The sequence below is a fragment of the Lagopus leucura genome, unplaced genomic scaffold (genome assembly GCF_019238085.1).
Source record: "Lagopus leucura isolate 7727_CA_CO unplaced genomic scaffold, USGS_WTPT01 Super-Scaffold_100159, whole genome shotgun sequence".
In the NCBI taxonomy this organism is placed as follows: domain Eukaryota; kingdom Metazoa; phylum Chordata; class Aves; order Galliformes; family Phasianidae; genus Lagopus; species Lagopus leucura.
This window is the reverse complement of record NW_024962335.1, coordinates 980,353-1,000,400: the sequence shown is the minus strand read 5'-3', so window position 1 is coordinate 1,000,400 and position 20,048 is coordinate 980,353. Positions and strand designations below refer to the sequence as shown.

The 20,048-nt window shown below is 37.9% G+C and overlaps 1 protein-coding gene across 4 annotated transcripts in view; it reads right to left on the bottom strand.

Moving 5' to 3' along the window:
- Window positions 1–20,048, bottom strand: part of NAV3 (neuron navigator 3) — a 253,829-nt gene that overhangs the window by 115,822 nt on the left and 117,959 nt on the right. For 3 of the 4 annotated variants that reach the window (XM_042890140.1, XM_042890143.1, XM_042890144.1), the window contains 3 exons: window positions 16,450–16,518; window positions 13,673–13,812; window positions 6,221–7,256 (listed from right to left, as the gene is read on the bottom strand). In XM_042890140.1, coding sequence (XP_042746074.1) covers window positions 6,221–7,256; window positions 13,673–13,812; window positions 16,450–16,518 — 1,245 coding nt within the window. The remainder of the gene's footprint in view (window positions 1–6,220; window positions 7,257–13,672; window positions 13,813–16,449; window positions 16,519–20,048) is intronic. The other variant, XM_042890142.1, reaches the window with a different exon arrangement.

Sequence of the window (20,048 nt, the reverse complement as noted above, 5' to 3'; positions counted from 1 at the left end):
GGGCACCTGAAACATCAAGTTTGTTTTCCTCAAAGCCAATCACAAGGTGTGATACTTTGGATTACTGATGTAGATGCCTCTTTGCTTAGTTCAAACATCATGGTTTATTTAAAAAAAAAAAAAAAAAAAGAGGAAGGTGAAATTGCCAGAGTTGCCTTCCCCTGTATTCCTGGCTGTTAATTCTTTCTGTGGGTCATATTAACCCTATGAATGACTCAAATGTCCTCTGCAGTACTGCAGCACACATCATTCTCCAGGCAAGCAAACAGTAAATAAAATATATTTTCACTAAAATTAGACAGGGATCTTAATGAATGGACCTGTATCATCTACCTATTTGTAGCCCACTGCCTTTAAAAAATAATACTTGCATCTCTCTTGTCATCAAGGAGGACTTTCAGTTTTTTCAAAACACCCTGTTGACACTTCTTCCAATGCTATGTATCTGCAGTTTAGGTTCATTTAAGCAGCGGTCATGAAATCAAGACAATCTGCTTTCTATTTTAATCGTGGCAATCAGAATAAGTTTATCCCCAACTCACTGAAATACATGTTACCTATTTGTAAGAGATTAAGACATGCTTAATGGGACAAACTCTGTTCTCAATCCCACCTGCACAAGCTCATTCAGTTTGATTAAAATGATTGTGTACAGAAGTAATTAAGGACAGAATTTGAAACACTACTTAATAATCTGTCTTTAACAGAGTCAGTGATTTCCTGTCTCTAACAAAATAGCCAACCTTTAATAAACACAGATAACATCAAAGATTTGTTTGGTTACTGCTTCACATTTCACATGATATCAGATTAACGTGCTGCTTTTCTTCTCTTTTTTTTTTTTCCCTCAACAGCTCTCTGAGCTGCAGCTGTCTTGAATGTGTATTGCTGTGAGTGTAACAAACTGGCAGGACCACTTCTGGAATATGAGTAGTTTGATCACCCATGTTCAAGACATGTGAATTAAATTGGGAACAGCTGCAGAGAACGGCTGCTTGGACGATCATGGGAAGGAAGAAACTCTCAGAGAAAACAAAAGAGATAATTTGGTTTAGCCTTACAAAAGACAAGAATGGGGATAAGCTTATTCTCTGATGCATTTAAAAAGAGTGATAACAAATTCAAGAGAGGAAAGACAATTTTTTAAGCTAAAGGATAACATTGACAAAATAATAAATTGAGGCATTCTGATTTGTGTTGTTTGTAACTAATTTCTAACAGTGAGACGAAGGAATTACTGAAGGAAACCTCCCATTGGAGTAGTGAGGATATCTAGTTTAAGATGAAGCATAGTTGCTATATGATAAAGGCTTACAGGGCTGCCAGTGACAGAAGACCAAACAGGACTCGGAATATCATTTTTGGCCTACTACATTTTACTGATTATTCAGTCAAAGGGAGAAATCTGTATGACATGTGAAAGAATAACTTCAGCTTGTAAACAGTGGGAAACTAAGTTATCAGGCTAATGTTTTAACTTAGTAATCAAGTATGTGCCTAAATGATTTATTCCCCTGCTACCCTCCTTTCTACCTTTGAAGCCAACTCCTCTACACTGGAAACTTTTCTTGCACAATTAGTTGAAAATCAAGCATGAGAAAATGGGAGGATTTTTCTAAACACTGATGTTATATGGCAATGTTTAGTGCTACCTATGACTGAGAAATATTGGTAGTGACTGTTGCTTTAATTTCACAGCAGTAGTGTAAATAATAGACATCAACAAAGCACTGCAGTATAAATTTGAGTCATCGTATTTTTAAGAGTTGCAATATGCTTACCAGCACAACCTATTATTAACAAACACAATTATCTGATAAAACATCCTTTAGAAAAAGTTAATTCTAACTCCACAGTCTATGACTTCAAGTCACTAAACATGGACACAAATATGGTTTCTACAAGCCCTGCAGGTGCTGTGTTTTCAAGATCTTTGAAGAGTAGTTTAATTATTTCCTTAAGCTGGTACAAAAACATCCTGAAAAAGCAACTGGAATTGAATTTCACTGTGCCTCCAGAAGTGCAACCAGATTATATCCTCCTTTCCATCTGTCATAGCTATGCAGTTCCTATGTGCCCTTGAAGCTATGGTCTGGTAATACAATTGTTTCAATTATCATATAGGAAAGGAGACGGGAAGATTTTAGTACCTGGTAACGTGTTTCTTTATTATGTTTATTTTCTCTTCGTACAGTGAACACTTTAGTCCTCTCCAAATTATAATTTAGATCAGAAAGATGGTCTAGAAGCCATCTCATTCAGTGTTCTGCTCAAAACAGATCCGGTCACACGAAGTTGCTCACTGCTTCATTTGATTAAGCCCTTTCTGAGGACAAAGCTTCCACAACCTCTCTGGGCAACCTGATAAATTCTCCTCATCTTCATGGTGAAAATATTTTTCTAAGATTGAATCAGTGTTTCCCCTGTTGTAACTTGCATGCTACCTCTCATTCTATCATCTTGCATTTTGAAGAGTCTGTCTCCATCTTCTCTATACTAGGCTGCTGAAATCATCAGCTTCATCCTCTTGCTATTGAAATAGCAATTCTGAGTGGTCTCAATTCAGACAGTACCAAAGGTTCTTTCATATGTGTCCATCATTAACTGACAAATTTACCTGAAAGAGTGACATTTAATCAATTCACAACAGGATGATGAGCAGTTGGCTAATTCTTTTCTGCAGCTTCTAAACCTTCAGAATGTAAGGCACTAAATACTTTCTGAGCACTGCAGCCTCTGGGATTTGGGCACTTCAAATTCTGTATTCTAATCAGCAGTTACTACAGGAATCAATAAAATAAAACTAAGTGACAGTTCATGTGATAGAACTTGACGCTTTACTGAAAAAAATTTCCGTTAGTATTTTAGCAAGTCCACAGCAAGTGCTAATTGCAATCCTTTCACATTCCTCTTGTTGGTTTGAGATGATTTATGTCAACTAAGCATTTACATTATGGAGTAAGCTAATATTTGCGTTACTACTGGGACTGTTCTGTTTCCCATTTTATCAAAACAAAATAATCTTTCCATAATTTGGAAAAATAGAACAATAATTGCATACAACAGGCACTTGTTTTTGCAAGAAAATGTTTGAAAGTACCAGTTATATTACACTTCTGAGCAATATATTTGAAAGCTAAGAACTCCTAATACTGAGTAATTAAGCTGTTACTTGATTAAGATTTTAGGACAAAGATTCAGACATTATTTTCAGTTTTGTGTCTTCCTTCCCTGTTTTCAGTATAACCCAGTAAGCACTAAACTTCTGTATTACTCTTCTCCAACTGAAATTTAAGCAACACTAGGAATATGACCAAATTCTACAGCCAGTTTTGATATAAGTCCAACGGATTCTGGCAGATGGTGTAATTTCCATTTTCCTCTAATTCTGTCTGCATGGAAGAATGTGTAATTTAAAGTAGGGGCTGGTTTACTTCAAAAAAATACAATCTCTTACACCCTCCTTTGAGTTGTTTTTCCTGCTGCATCTTTCTTATCAAGCTTTCTGGCAAACAAATTACATTTCCTTCAGCCTGTCATAAATCCATTGGACCCTGCAGGCAAGTTCAGAGAGGACATTAAAGGAGATGTAAATAACATATTCACAATAAATAATTACTTTCTGATGAGGATGGAAGAATTTAAATTACATCCATTTAGATTATGTCAATTGCAGTTTTTACTGTTGCTAATCTTTGAAAAGAAGTAATAATCCCATAAGAATTTCCATGCCATGGTGTTTAAGAGGCATAAATACAATGTGGCATCAGATAGTGACCAAGCACTAAGAGTGCAAAGCCCAACAGTGCAATGTATCATTTCAGCACCTACTAGTGAAATAGCCTATTCTATCCCATTCTGCCCATTAGCAGTGAAAATGTTCTATTTGAAGCCATGAGCGGTGATAACTCTTCAAGTACTCAGTATTCACGCTGGTCTCAAAGAAACTCTTTGGAGTAATTCCTTTTACTCACAAATCTACACTAACATCCTCAGAGCTAATAACTGATCATTGCCAAATATACGGAATCCACAGATGTCAGTGATAAACCAGAAAAAGCACTTGTCTATTTAGCCTTGTGTTGATAGCCTATACTAACTACGGTAGTGTTTTGCAGTTGGATGAATTCTGCAGGTTTCTGGATAAAATGCATTATCTTTTTTATTAATTTATTTTGAAACATTTTACAAGGACTATAATAGATGTTCACTGAGTCTTGACATTCTTTCTAGCTATAAAAAAGCCTGCTAGTCTGAATGGTAACTATTGTTTATTACCCCACTGATCCATAAAGCTGTTCCAGTAGCCAACAAGTGTACCTGAAAATTCCAGGTATAAATTGTTGACATCACTCAAAAAACATTTAGATTTAAAAGCAACAAAATGTAAATATAGTACCCTAGCTTTGTGTACACTTCTACTTGCTGTTTGTCCTCAAAAATAAATCTGCTGACTTTGGAAATACGACTATTTTATCCTTGGTTATATTTATATTCCTCTGTGAAATCGTCGTGTACTATCACAAAGCCCTTGAGAGTTGTAAGGAATGCAGTTACTGTATATTTGTGGGTCAGATTCAGCTTTCAGTTACAGAGATATACATTGAAAAAACCTCATTAAAGTTGGCCTATTACCCTGGGCTCATGGCATTCTGAGATCAGACCTTGGCTCAGAGAAATGTATTTTCATGTGAGATTTAACTTCAAATGCAGTCTCTTTTACTGCTTGTCTGAAGCAAATAGAAGATTATTAATACAAAATTTTGCTGGAAGATGCACACTTATATCACCCTTTCAAATTCCAAATACATTTTTCATCATGATGAAGCTTAAAAGAGCAATAAGGTTTCTCCATCATGCAATGAAATGTCATAAATCTGTGACAACACTGCCATTAAGTAACAAAAGCATCTGAAAGCAAAGCATAGCCTCCTTTTCTCTCTCCTTATCTATGCAGTCTAACACGTATGTAGGCCATCTTACGTACCACCCTGCAAGTGACTGTCTCACTGCAAATATTCCAGCCAGCTATACTGAAACATTGCATATTTAGTACACTCAGTAATACATTTAATTAAAACTCAGGAGGCAACCCACTGCATACTAGAATAAGTGTATCTTATATAATGCTTTTTGCCCCTCCCATGTGATTTTCAGACCTGCTTTTGTTCAGAATTAACTTAAACAGTTTATCACTCATCAAGATTGGTTTTGAAGCTATGTTTAGTTGTATGTAATGATATATATACTCCCTCAGAGCCTACTTCAGCATCTCTTTATTCTTTAGCCAAGATTATCTACAGCAATACTCGCTAACAAAAACTGCCAGTATATTTTGTTTAATAACATATTTGTCATTTTATCAGATGTTAAATTTACCCACAACTGTAGCTGAAGCTCTCCAATAGCTGACATCTGAAATCATTACTCAAAGCTGCCTGCCAGTCTTTCTACACTTACTCTGTCTTCTGGTTTGTATAACAGTGAAATCTCTCATTTTCCTTTGGTTGCTTTACTACATAGCAAAATAAATTCAGACACAGATCAATACATTTAACTGCTCATTCCCCTGTTTCAGAGCCTTGGCCAGCAAAAGATCATGCACCACCACTAAAAATTAACTGCCTCTAAGGAGTTAATCTATATCTAGTTCATGTATAAAAACTAACAGCCAGCAAGCTTTTCTCTCTGCCCAAAATACTGGAATGCTTTCGAACGCTTGCAAAAGTTTGTATATGATTTTTCTTCTAATATCCTACAAGTCATATTCTCTGAAAACGTCAGCAGTTTATTTTAGGATTCTTTTAGCAAATGGTGTATTTTAAGCAAACATTATCAGATATCAGCAAATAAATGTTGAGGTTCTTAAACTGCACACAGGAATATTCTCACTGGAAACCTGACTCAGCCACGACCTTTCAAAAACAGAGCAGGAAACTCATAACGTGACTTGGATTTCCAATCAAAATATCCCAAATTTTAAACGGAAAATATTTGTGATGGAGTGCCTTCATATAAAGTAGAGAATCAGTGTTCCAGGGGGAAATTTTTTGCGAAGGAGTATTACTTAAAACATAATATCAGAAAAACGTGTGATGCTGTGACAGCATGTGGAACCTGGGAGATAAGAAACATGACAGTGTGATAGCTCATTATGTTCTCCATTTTAGCTCTCTTTGCTGAATGGTAACACAAAACCAATTTTCCTGAGTGACCTTACCTATAAATGAAAGGGGCTACTGTGGCAGTATTAGGGTGGCTGTATTGCTGTTGCTGAGGAAGTTGGACAACACCATTCCCCGAGCTTTGGCCGCTGCTTGTTGCTGTGCCTGACAGAGCTGTGGAGGGCCCCGGGGTGAGAGCAGCGCTTGGTTCTTTCCCTTCAGAAAAAGCAAGCCCACAGGAAGGAGAAGCCTTCTCGTTAAGTTGGGACTTAGGTGTTGGTTGGGACTGGTTTCCTTTTGTAGTCCTCAGTTTCTCAGCTTCCTTACTTCCCATACATGCAGATGAAGTACTTTGCTTTGCTGTTGGCACCTTTGATCCAGGTTTTGGGATCCCACTAGAAGATGGTATTAAACTTTCCTTCTTGGCTGTTGCTGTCTTGCTTCCCTTTGGGATTAAGCTTGCAATTTTTGAGCTCTTCTTTGTAGATGTTTCAGTAACCTGGTCCTTCTCTTCCTTGACAGTTTTCTCAGTGCAAACTTTATTTTTGTCCCTGTTCTTTTCCTCTTTGTCCTTTGGCTGTAGCAAAGACTTTTTATTGCTGAGATTTTTGCTTCCAGCTTTTGGAGGAGTTAACTTCGGTGATACTTTAGGACTGCTACTTGTGGAACCACTGCTGTTCATCCCACCACTTAGCACATCCACCTCACCACATTCTGAAAAGGTGTCATCCTCTCTCCCGCTGTCACTGGGCCCTGAGCTCAGCGACAAAGGCGGTCTCAGAGCAGTCCTAGCATTAACCAACTTGAATTTTTCCAGCATAGATTTTTGTCCAGATGAAGGGGGCTTCACACCTTCAGAAGGGGGTGGCTTAAGCCTGTCTGAGGATGGAGTAGGGGAGGTTGCAGGACTGGGCTGCTTCACGGATAGCATGGTCGAGGTCGCGCTGTGTTTGACATTCATGGATTTGCTGCGCCAAGGCTTGCTGGCACTTGGAGAGGGTATGGCAGAGACCTGCTGCTGCCCAGTGCTGGTGGGATGCTGCACATTTCCATTCATGCCTGCAGATGGGTGAGGGCCTTTTGGTGAATCTGCTTAAAAAACAGAAAGAATGACAATGGTACAATTATTCTCTCATCATCTCCTGCCTAAAGGTAACAGCATACCCCCCAGCATAAAAAGCACAATCACATAAAAACTTTCACAAATCAAGGTAAATGTGATTTCTAATAAATATATTTTGCATGTGTACAGAGCACACAAGAATATATGATCAAAATGCCTTTTTTCCCACCATTATGGTGTTGCACAATGCTTCCTGCTATGAGCTCAAGCATGCCTTAAGATGCCTGACTTGTAACCATCCCATTATGCAAATTAAACCTTCCAATGTAAAGATTTTATCTTTAGTAAGTTGTTTTAAAAAAAAAATTCCAATCAGTTTCTAATAATAAAAAAATCTGAAAGGCCAAAGGAAAAAAGAATGCTACAAACATTGGAAGAAAGCAAAACAAAACAAAACAAAACAACAACAACAAAAACTGAGAAAGATGGTATTTTTGGTGTTTATCTAAATATATATATCATAGAAGCATAGAATCATAGAATTGCTCAGGTTGGAAAAGCCCTTCAAGATCACTGAGTCCAACCACAACCTAACCAAACTACCCTAACTAACAACCCTCCACTAAATCATGTCCCTGAGCACCACATCCAAATGGTTTTTAAACACATTCAGAGATGGTGACTCAACCACCTCCCTGTGGAGCCTATTCCAGCGTTTAACAAGCCTTTCTGTAAAGAACTGTTTCCTGATATCCAACCTAAACTTACCCTGGTGCAACTTGAGGCCATTTCCCCTCATCCTGTCATCAGTGAGAAGAGACCAACCCCGCTCTCGCTGTAAGCACCTTTCAGATATTGGAAGAGAGCAATAAGGTCTCCCCTCAGCCTCCTTTTCCCCAGACTAAACAGCCCCAGCTCCTTCAGTTGTTACTTATAGGGCATATTCTCCAAGCCCCTCACAAGCCTTGTTGCCCTTCTTTGGACCTGCTCCAGCACCTCAATGTCCTTTCTGTACTGGGGTGCCGAAAACTGAACACAGTACTCGAGGTGAGGCCTCACCAGTGCCGAGTACAGGGGCAGGATGACTTCCCTAGTCCTGCTCACCTTAAGATGAGACTACAAAACATGAAACAGAAATATAGTTCATATAGTAGAAAAACTATGCTTGATATTTCACTTACACAAGAGGACAAAGTTATACCCTGTGGCTCCCCTGTCTAAATAATACAGCAGATGAAGACAGAAAGGACATATCTGCCTCCAGCACAGTTTGAAGCTGTGTGCAATTTCCATTTTTTCAGTCTCAGCCCTTAGGCCATAGTATGGATTAGACTACCCACCTAGAAGTCTTAAGGTCAATAATACAGGAAAAGGGGGATTTTGAGCATCTCGGGAGAAGAACTGTTTTTTCTTTAACAAATAGAATGCACACATAACAAAATGTACTGATCTAAGCACAATAATTATTAACACAATAGAAATGTAACAGCCCCTACTTATTAACTCTATTGCCAATTGCACTCCAGAAATCCAATCACTTCCACCTTCCATAGATGTCTTAAATGCCATCTGCCTGGAGTATTTCATGTGCACAGAAGATTTCGAGAATATTTTGAATGCTGGGTCCATTTGATTGGCAATAAAACATTAACTGACATGAGTGGCCTCAGAGCATTTTTTGGGAGAGGTGAGGCGATGGCTTATTTCTCTGGCTCCAGGCAGCATCATGCATACAGAGATGTGCTGCTGAAGAACTGTTCCCCACTCCATGACCAAGGCAGGAACTGTGGCTGGGCCCCTGCTATTTTCTGGTGAGCCTCAGATCCTGGAACAGAGCCTGGGGTGAACAACAGCTGTTACATATTAATACAGTCCTCAGGCTTCCTTAATTTATATCAGGGATCAGCCCTATGGCTGATAGCCTAGGACTGGGTGTGCATGAGGACCTTCTTGCACATATGCATTGCCTTCCACGAAACATGCCTTCATTGCACAGGAGGATTGGGGTATTTAGCTATCCCAGTGGTACTGCAGTTGAAAATTCACCTAAAGTATGTGCAAAATTAATGAAGAATAGATGTAACAATCTGAGCACAGCAGGATGTGACTGAATTTTCTTGAATTAATTCTGTTATACTTGTCTGGCTTCAGGCTGTTAGTTTTACCGAAAAAGAAAGCATCCTGATTCTAAAGAAGAGTACAAGCACTGCCATATTTCCTGCTATATAATACTGAACTAATGGGGAAAAAAATGTAAAAAGAGAAGTATTCACTATTTCACCACCAGCTTGTTCTGCCACATATGTAACACACGCAGATTCCAGAACCACTGATTTTTATTTGATCCCTATGTCACAAACCATAAACAGCATCAAAAGGTACAGAGAACTTGCCTTTTATATTAAATCTGAAGTTTCCACTGCACACTATCAAGAAATAGAGAGAATGTGCATGTAATTAATGATGTGGAATAAAAGATTTATCCACTCCTAGTCCAAATGTATGACTTGAAGCTGTACATCCTTCATTGCTTTCCGAGCAATTGGATTTAGCTCTAGCTGCTCATTATATGAAATCTGTCCCCACCTTGTGGTGCTTTTTTACTATAAACTAGGACAAAATTTTCATATTTATATACACTAAATTTTACAAGCAGATGGGCTTCTTGTATAGGCTCCCATTCCTTTATTATTGAAAGGCATAATCAAGTTCTGGTGAAAACAATCCTGCATTCTGCTTGGGAGCTTTGTGCTGCAGGGCTCAGCTCAATCTCCTTTGGGAAAGCATAACTTCAGCCCCTTAGGTGTGCACTGCAGAAAGTGAAATTGGCTCCAGAACCCAATATACAGTCCTTCTCATCTGCTTTCTCATCACTGATCTTTGCTGTATTCGGTGCTAGTAGGGAAGACGGGCTCTGAGAGAACAGCTCCCAGCTGCAGCATAGCCAGGCAGTGATTTTCCAGATATACTGGAGCAGGCATAGAGTTTCCAGCAGGCTTATTAATAACGCTATGCCAGGTGCCCAGATCATAGCATTCAATGTTAGTCACTCACACCAGAAAGGTTAACAGAAAATGGAAAAGCTATAAGGGATAGCTGTAAGGATGCCTGACAGAATGGGAGCTCTGTGTAGTGATTTCAGCCAGTTCAGCTATCACGTTCCAACCAGAGAAAGCAGCCATCTCTTATCAGAACAGGAGGATAATACCACCAGGGATCACTGGTGGCATACGTGCACCAGAGCAAATGTTAACAAATTGGCAGTGGGTGCACATACTGACCACAGAATAATGATCTGCAGCCATCAGAAAATGGGGATCTAGAGTCCTTATGAGCAAAATAATTAGAAAAGCATTGAAATTGATTTAGGACAATATATAAACAACATTTTATGTTGTAAAGGTAGGCAATTATTTTGGTGACATAAAGGTCCTTATTAGTATTCAGAGACAGTGTTCCTAAGCTCTGAAGTGTAAATATTTGTAGGTTTGGTTTTTTTAATGTTAAATTTGCCTTGAATTATTTTGCTGTTATTCTCAAAATGCCATGCCTTATTACCTATGTGAATCATTAGTTTCTTCAAAGAGTTTTATTTTCCCAGTTTTCTTTTCCTCTGTATTTCACTAAATCCAAAGGACATAGATGTGGTGTCACCTGAATAATTTCTTTGCAACCCATCCTAAAGCTGTAAAGTCCAGGGCAAGAAAAAGACTCAAAGTTCCACTCCAAAGTTTCTGCACATGACATCTTTATCATTTTGGTGCATCTTATATTTATTTATTTTTTTTCCCTGGATTTGATCACTATAACATAATGTTACCTATATCATGGCAATGCATTATGTCCATGAGTGAAAATTGGACTGTTCTGAATGAGCAGCAAAACTGCTTTCACTAAAGGGGACTTCGGCTTTCATATGCTATAAACTACGTACTAAGCAACATTCAGAAGAGATAACATTAAATAACCTACTAAATAATGACACATTACATAGCAGACACTTATTACATCTTATTCTGGATCACTTTAACTCTCCTTTATATCTATGCCTGTATATCCTTTCCTCACTGTGACTGAGCTGAAAACTGCGTAATAGGAGAACAAATTTCAAGTATTACTTATAATTGGATCAAAAAACTCTTATGCTGTACATCTTTTCTAAGATCTCTTTATAGCACATACAGGAAGATGTACAGCAGCAAAAAAAAAAAAAAAAAAAAAAAAAAAAAAAGCAGTATCAAAAGTGGTCTGACATTGAAGAGGTTTGTATATTCTCAGTTCTATTACCTATTTGCATAATGCATGGCATCCCCTTTTCTGCTTCAGTTTATGCAGCCCTAATGAAGAATCAGTTGTTTGCTATACAATCAAAGTCTCAGAAATTAGTGTATGTGGACTGTACGTCCGTTACAACCTGCTGAAGTTGTCTTTCTGCAAGCATCAAGAAGCAAAAATTAAAATACTAGGCTTACTGTGTGTGCTGGAATGTAAGGAAAGATAATTTTTTCAAGGTATAGTGCCACTTTTTTTTAAAGAGACATTCGTTATTATTAGTACTGCTACTGTGAGGGTTCAGGTTTGTCTCAGAAAAAATTCTTCAGAAACACAGAACACTCTCAAGTACTCAAAAATTAATAAAACTTGGAAGTTTCATTGTAACATTTTAAAAATAGCCATTATAATCATTTTATTTTATTTATTTATTTTATATATCGTGCTACAACTACTTTTCTAGTTAGGCAAAGAAGTAGTTTAGTGAATTGAAATACTGATTCCCATGTGTTCTGTCAGTGTATTATAAAAGAAAAAACAACAGCTATCCTCGCATTTTTTCCTCACTGTCATTTTCTCTAGCACTTTCTTTACACACATATTGTAAAACCTGCATTCAGCTTATATTTGCATGAAAAATCAATATTCCTCCATCTGTTTTGCTGTTTTTTCAAAGGAAGAAAAGAAAGCAGATAGAAACATCTAATATGCAATACTTAATTTAGTTACGCAACATTATATTTTCTATATCCTGTAAAAAGAACTGGATGCTTTTTATACAAACAAAGCCACCCTTATTTTCTTGCTAGTGATGACTTCACTAAAAACCTCATCAATGTTCTCATCCCCTGCTGTGAAGAAATGAGTAAGCAAAGAAATCCATCATGCAAAAAAGCCATGAAAATGTGCAATGCCATGTAAACCTTAGCAGTTCAAAGACAGTTTTCAGCTAATGAACCAAGAGCAATCATAGCAACAAGCATGCCAAACCTTGAATCATTTCACTCTTTCACATATTTCAATAGAAAATTATGTCAACATTACAAAGTAATTCTAAAACCTGAACTTGCTGTACATACCTTCACTCAAGCGGCCACATCTCCTACTTCATAACTTCACTATCGTATTTGTGAACTGTCTGCTCAGTTTATTCTCTGATCTCTTTTTAGTTTTAGCCTGTATGTCTTGCAATAAACAATTCCTTAATAAAATAAACTGCACTACAGAGCTAACTAAAACATTCAACTGATAGTAAAAGTAAAAAAGTAACTATTGAAAGAATGGTTTTATATCTTCAGATACAGCTAGGGGCAAACTGTGTTCATCAGAATTTTATAAAAAAAAAAATCTGGATAGCTGCCTGTTGCTTGGATGAAGAACATTCACTGCATACTTGTTCCTCCCACAGACCCCAAGGATGCAAATGGGTACTATGTATATTGTATCATTTTCAACTGTATTCTAACCCAGAGATATGAATAAAATGTTGTTCATTACACAGAGGGAGAAAGAAGGGGAGGACTGGATTAGTTACACAACTCAGAAGGCTGAATTTTTACATTATTATTTCTGAGATAAAGCCTGAAGAGGCACATTTTCCAGGAAAACAGCATCAGAGGACTGATGAAATGGAAGGACTAAGGGAAGTTTGTTTGCAGAACAGACAATCATGCTTAAAGAAGGCAATAAAACATGACCATTGAATTCAAATCCCTGCCAAATTTCATTACATTTGACCTAATTTCCAATTCTCTGTTCAGTCTGACATAGGGTCTTGAAACAATAGACATATGTGATATTCTTGTGTATATGTAACATTCATCTCCTTTAGACGCTCTCATGAAAAACACGGCAGCCCTCCTATGGTATGAGTGGACTTGAACATGGACCAAGATTATAGGCAAGCAATATGGATTTATTTTCCCTTCAGAAGTATCACTCGAGGACCTTTCTATCAAAGAGGGATGAAATACTCAGTAACATCTTGAAAGGTTTCCATTCTTAAATTTTACCCCAACTCAGTCACAAGTCCTAATTCAGAGGGCTGACTCCATGGTGCTTCCTACACAAGTCTAAAAATTATATTTATTTCTTTGACCCTTGTGGATAGGAGCTATTTTTTTTTTCATCGTGTATTACTTCCGTAGAGTAAGTTGTCTAACTAATCACTTACCTTTTTCATTTCCATTTGCATATTGTGGAGGCTTGTTTTTGTCAATGCTGTTAAAGCTCTGGCTTCTCCGATTTAAATTGGAAGCTCCCTGAACTTTGGTACTGCTGCCTGCAGCTGGCACTCTTGAGGGTCCTGGAAGCCTAGAATTAGAATCAGAAACTGGTTTGTTGTATGCAATGCGACATATAGAAGAGGCGGTATGCAAATATCAGACCAGAACTCAAAACCAATGACCAAAACCAATGATTTTATGTAAGCAACAATAAACAGGAGGATTCAAATTGGATAGACTCAACAAATGAAAATAAAAGCTTATCTTTATGCACACAGAAGAGAAAAAAAGATGCTTTCTAGATTCGCAAGACATGTAAGAAGATGCTTTGCATTTGCCATTAAGATTGCTGAAACAGATTCACCTTAAAAGACCATTAAAGCGCAGCATCAACTTGTATTTAAGTAAGTTACTTTTCAAGAGTAAATTTTACAGTAATTGATTAAAACACAACAATATATAACTGAAACATATTTCATTTGTCTAACTGTACTCAATACTCCACAGCTGTGTTTAACACAAAAGCTGGTATTTCAGTTTTCTTATTTGGTTATTTTCCAGAAGACTATTGTCTTTAGCAATTCTACCTCTTCAGGCTTGTAATTTCAAATAAGAGTATTGAAAATAAATGTTTCACCTAAACGCTACAGAAGAATGCATGCCTTTTTGATACAAGTACACAATGTAGGTTATGCAGTTCGTTTGTTAGTGTTTGCTGCCACCATCTGAACCTTACAGGGTGGCTATGCAAAGGAAAAAAATGCAGACTGATATCCCAAGTGTAAGCAAGTGTAAGCTTGCACTGTTTTCTGTCTGAATCTGCTCTTTGATGAAAGATTCTTTAACACATCCTTGCATCAAACTTTCTGCAGCATCTTTGCGGGTCACTCCACTTCTTTCCACTTTGGTTCTCTGACAGACAAAATAAAATGCTTAAATTGGAAAGACACTTTTTCCATAGGAGAAGAATATCTATCTTGCGTTTTTCATTTATTGCAATGATATGATGATTTTAATAATGTCAATGCAAATTAAGTCAGATGTATTTAATTATGCTACACTATATGATGAAATAACAGCATGAGAAGGGAGAAAAACATCACAGTACAATGAATTACAAAATGCTAGATTTCTTGTAAACTTTTTATGTTGACTATTCTAGTGTAACAGAAAGGTTCAAATTTTGTTTTCACGAGCAGACACGTGTAAACAGCTCCATGTTGTCTTCCTTTACCAATTTAAGCCTCAGAGAGCTAATCCATCCGTTATTTTTACGGCTCCTCCTGGCCGCCAGCCTGCCCTGCTTGTCTGTGCCAAGCCTGCAGCAGACTGTCTCTGCTCTGCAGCTGTACGCGTGCTAACCTTTACTGTGACCCATGAATTCTAGTGATCTTCTGCTCCCTGAAGAATGCACTAAAACAAACTTAAAAATCCATTTGCTCCTTATCATTACCCTAATTTGACAGGCAATGAGAGCCCCGACATCATTTGTCAAAGGTAATGAAAAAAGCAATGAAAAGGCATGTGCAACACTGGAAACTCATCTGTTCTGTTAAAATATAAAATATGCATATATTCTGCATGCCAGAATTCAAGAACTTGCCACAGTAAGCACGTTATACATGAGGTCATTTGCTCTACACACTTTCCAGTTTACCTCATATGCTGTCTCTTTTAATTGAATTCAGGTTTTAAATTGCTCTTGCAGAATCATGTTAAGCAGCTAAGGAAATGCAAAGAGGAGAATAACAAATAAGGGACAAGTCACATACCTCTGAACAGGCTTCGGAAACACTGCCACAGATTTAAAGTATTAGACATTAAACTGTTAACCCCAACATGTTGAATGCAGACAAGACAGGAGCATCAGCAGTAAGGAAAACAGAAGACCTATAAATGCAGGTGCAAAGCAACTGGACTGTGGTATAGCTCACTTCAAGCTATCGCCAGCAACTCAAACCATGTTAGTACACTATGCTGCAAAATGAAATCTTTATTGTAGATTATGCAACTTATAGTTCATTGTTCTCACCAATGAACTGTCCAGCAAAAGTATGATTAATGAACACATTAATTGCACGCCACAAAAAAAGAATAAGCTTTAGATCTCAGCTTCTTTCTTCTGCAACCCGGCTCGTAGATTTTAGTGCTCATGGTGCTCATAGTGCTATAAGTATAGGTGAGAACAGAATCAGGGCAGCTGTGTCAAATTCACAAGCAAAACAAAGCATTTTCCTGACAGGGACTGTGTTGGGCCTACACTTGAAGGAGCAGAACTCTTGAAAGTGCTTTTTACTGCCCTGTTTTGCTTCTGCATGAACTTGGCTCTATGAACCTCTCAGGTAGGTTCCTGATACATATGAAACATCTACTGGGAACTGGGATGGCTCCCAAACTTTTTTTGCTTATGACTGAAGTACGAATTTGAGCTACAGAATAAAGAGCACTAAAATCACCAACTAACCCTCCACCTGGTATTTTACATGCAGGATACAAAGATGCAAGATACATATAAACCAGAAATATTACTAATAAACAGTACAGATCAGCTCCTTCCAGTCCATACAAGGCTTTCCTATTGTAAAGCTCATTGATGCAAAGTTTGCACGCATAACATCAGTACACATTGATTAATGCCCACTTATGTCCAAAGGATAAAATACCAATGGACATTGACTCGCTTGAGTATCGCTAACAAGCAATAAATTAGAGATATTTAACTGACCTAGAAGCCTTTTTTTGACTGGTTGCAATTCCACTGTGATTAGACTGAGTTGCATATCTGGCTGTGAGACTGTATGAGAAGAAACAGAGAAATTGAATTAAAGAATTTCTTTGAACATGTATAGAAAGAACACACTTACCAGCAAACTATGAGTTAATGAATGTAAATTGAACATGGAGAGAAAATACAAATCAACTGGCAAAAATATGAAGTAATGCAACATGCAGATTTTTATGAAAGATGCAACGCACAGATTATGAAATAATGGTATTGCTATAACTTGTCTTATTTTCTAGAAATTATTTTAGAAATTGACAGTTTGGGCACAGTGACTGAACACTAGCTCTGCTATGTAAAGAGCACTTCAACACTTTATGCCTGTGCTTTTTCCCCCACAAAAAGTACAAAAGATGAATATACACCTATCAGCCCCAATAGCAAACTGAGATTGCAGGTAGGAAGAGATTTGCTGTTCCAGACCCAGTGGGGACTCAGAAGAATTTCTACTAAAGAAAGGTAACCCTCATGACAGTAGAGCTGTATAGAAAGAGAATTCCATCATAATTTTCTTTATTGATGGCAGCACAGTTCATGTATACAATGCATTACCGAGGCACTGAATCAGGGGTTCCATTAGGAAAGCCAACACATGTACTCAGATTCACTGTTAAATTTCATAGGAAAATGCACCTTAGTCTATTAAGACATCCAAGTAGTTTATCTACAAATGCTGTGCTTCAGGGCTAAAAACTATACATTCCTTTAAACATTCTGCAACGTATCTTTACTAAATAGCAGATTGATACTGCTACTGTTTCAACCATTTGCACAGGGGGGATATCAAAGCTATGGCTGAGATAAGGCCTCCTGCCAAGTAATTTCAGATACAATAAGCAGGTGCACCATGTGGGACCCATATAGCCTAAGGGCAGAGTCAAATGCCATCACAAAATCAAATTCCTTGCATTCTTCAGAAAGGGATAGAGAACTGAGTAAGCAGAAGCTCTGACAATCATAGTCTCTTACAGTTCTGCATATTCCTAACTATTTTGAGTAGTGATAAAACCAGTGTTTAGTTCCACCTTGATAGACTGGCAGAATTTACAGGAAATGCCTAGTGACACTGATTTTACCAGAAGAACATTAAGAAATTTCTGCTGGCCCAATGAGGTAGATAGGCTCAGCGTAGAACAGAGGGGAAAGGTTCTCACAGGAGAAAAGTATTCCCACACAGGCATGGCTGCTCTGAAGAAAAGCACAGGAAAGGCACAAATAAAGGGACAAAGTGACACTTCAGTGTGCTGCATGATTACTTTACTGTTACTTTATGAGCTTATACCACAGTAAAGGGTTCAACACTGCTTCTATGCCTGCCAGTTACAAAATGCACGTGCTCATAATGAAAAATAAAAGGGAGACTACTTCAGTGTTAAGAGAGTAAAACCAAATCATTCAACATATAAAAGCAGCATTCAATTCTCTAAACATCTAACTTCATAGTAATGCCGACAAAGTGCTCTTTCATATGACTATAACTTTTGTGGGAATTGTAAAAAAATATAATAATATCATCATAATTACAGTATATATTTTTTCTATGTATAGTCCTTAGTACATCACTTTGTATTTCATTTGCAGCCATTTTTTCTTAATGCCTAGACATATAATGAAAATCTGATACATGATGCTTTACTGAAGTTGTTAAAATTGTGTTTAAATTACTAGCTCATCTTTTGATAAGTACTTCCGCTTGTGTTTTTTTTTTTGTCTACATACTAAACACTAAAATGAAGAAACCTAGCAATGGTTAACCACTTATCTGCAATGACTAAGCTCAGAAGTTTGTGGGAAAAATGGAACATCAAATTAAACCTTAGAGCATTTATGCTGTAGAAGTTACAATGATACACAGTACAATCAACATGGACAGTGAGCTGGAAAAGCAGAATGAATAGGATGCATCTTAACCACTGGCTGAAGAGCTGAAAGTTCTGCCTTGTCACGGTGCTTGGTAGCTTTTCTAACTTGAAGTGTTACTCCAGTGGAGCTGGAATCTACTCAAATCACTCAAACTCAGTTGCTGAGTTATTGATAAGCCAGTCCACAGAGTGACAGAACATTTTTCTTTGTTTTCTTTTAATAAGTAAATGAAGCATCTATCTGGAAATGATCGCTGGAAAAACTTCTTTCCTCTCAAGCCTGTTTGCTGGGATTCCATCCACTAGCAAATTCAAGAATCTTTCTGTAGACCATATTCAATTTTTCCAGACAGTACTGACAGGAATGGATAGATTTGTCAACACAGTATCTAAGCATTGTGACTGTCTAAATTTATTTTTCAAAGCAACGTGTCAAATGAAAAAGAGAATTTTAGCAGCTCATAAAATAACTGTATCAAGCACGTAAGTATTTTGGTTCTTCCTTCTCCACTAGCACTTGATGCGCTGAACACACTGAAGCTCTGCACAGATGTCTGTTTTCCAATGGCTGTCCCCTCTGTTACAAATGTGAACTGCAACATTTCTAAAGTCCAGCCATGCCAGAGCCATTCTGAGTGCATAAAATATTTACCTGCTACCTTTCATCCTACCTGATACTTATCAGTGGGTAACATCTGGCAGTGAGGAAAACAGACCTGTTTTGCTCAAAGCTGTATTTTTGTTAATGCTAATAAATACTCAAAGGCATTATAAATATATTCCCGCATTAAAGCAGCACAGACGCATGCTAACAATCCAAAGAGCAGAAATTTAACATCACAGCATTTAGGATGAGGAATTATTTATTTACCAAAAGGCTAGAAAGTAGGATACTCCTAGTTTTCAGTTGTCTGCTCCCCAAATCCTTTCCATTGCCATAATACTCCTATCAGCAGCCTTCCCTGCTATACAGTCACAGTTTCAGCTCCTTGGAGCAACCACAGCAGCTGCCTGCAAAGCCCAGCCTTGATGAATTGGCATGAAGGGGACACAGGGATTGAGGAGGAGAACAGCCCCATCTGCAGAGCATTCAGGAAAGCCCAATGGGGCAGCTTAGAGCTGGGGCTCAGTCCTGTCATCCAGAGGCTGGCACAGCCTGGATCTTTACCGAGGCCAGGAATAAATCGCTAGCCTCTGGCTTCATGCTTATCACTCCTCTTCCATTTAGTGCATAGAGAATGAGAAAGCAGATTCTTCTGATTAAGCAAATCCTGCTCAAAAGAGGCAAGATGTTGTAAACATCTGATCCCCAAATCTTAGACTCTTCAAACTGGCTTCCAGGTGAAAACAAGCCCTAATGTTTTCCTGTTTCCTCTCACACTCCAACGAAGCACTAATCACCACAACAGAGATGAAATGACAGAGCTTGGTGATAAACTGTGAGAAAATGGAATAAGTATGCTGAGGCAGCCCAGAAAGAGAATTCACTGCGGACTTAACTGGGGAAGTACTGAGAGGGAAGCAATGCAGATGTTAGAAACTGTGATGCCCCTGAAGTGCTAATGGAAAACCCCAGAGCTATACCACAACCAGTGGCTGTGCAGCACTGTTGGTCACTTTGGGGAGAATGCACCACAAGTGATAACACCCAGACAGGGAGCTGAATGAGGGCATGCAGCC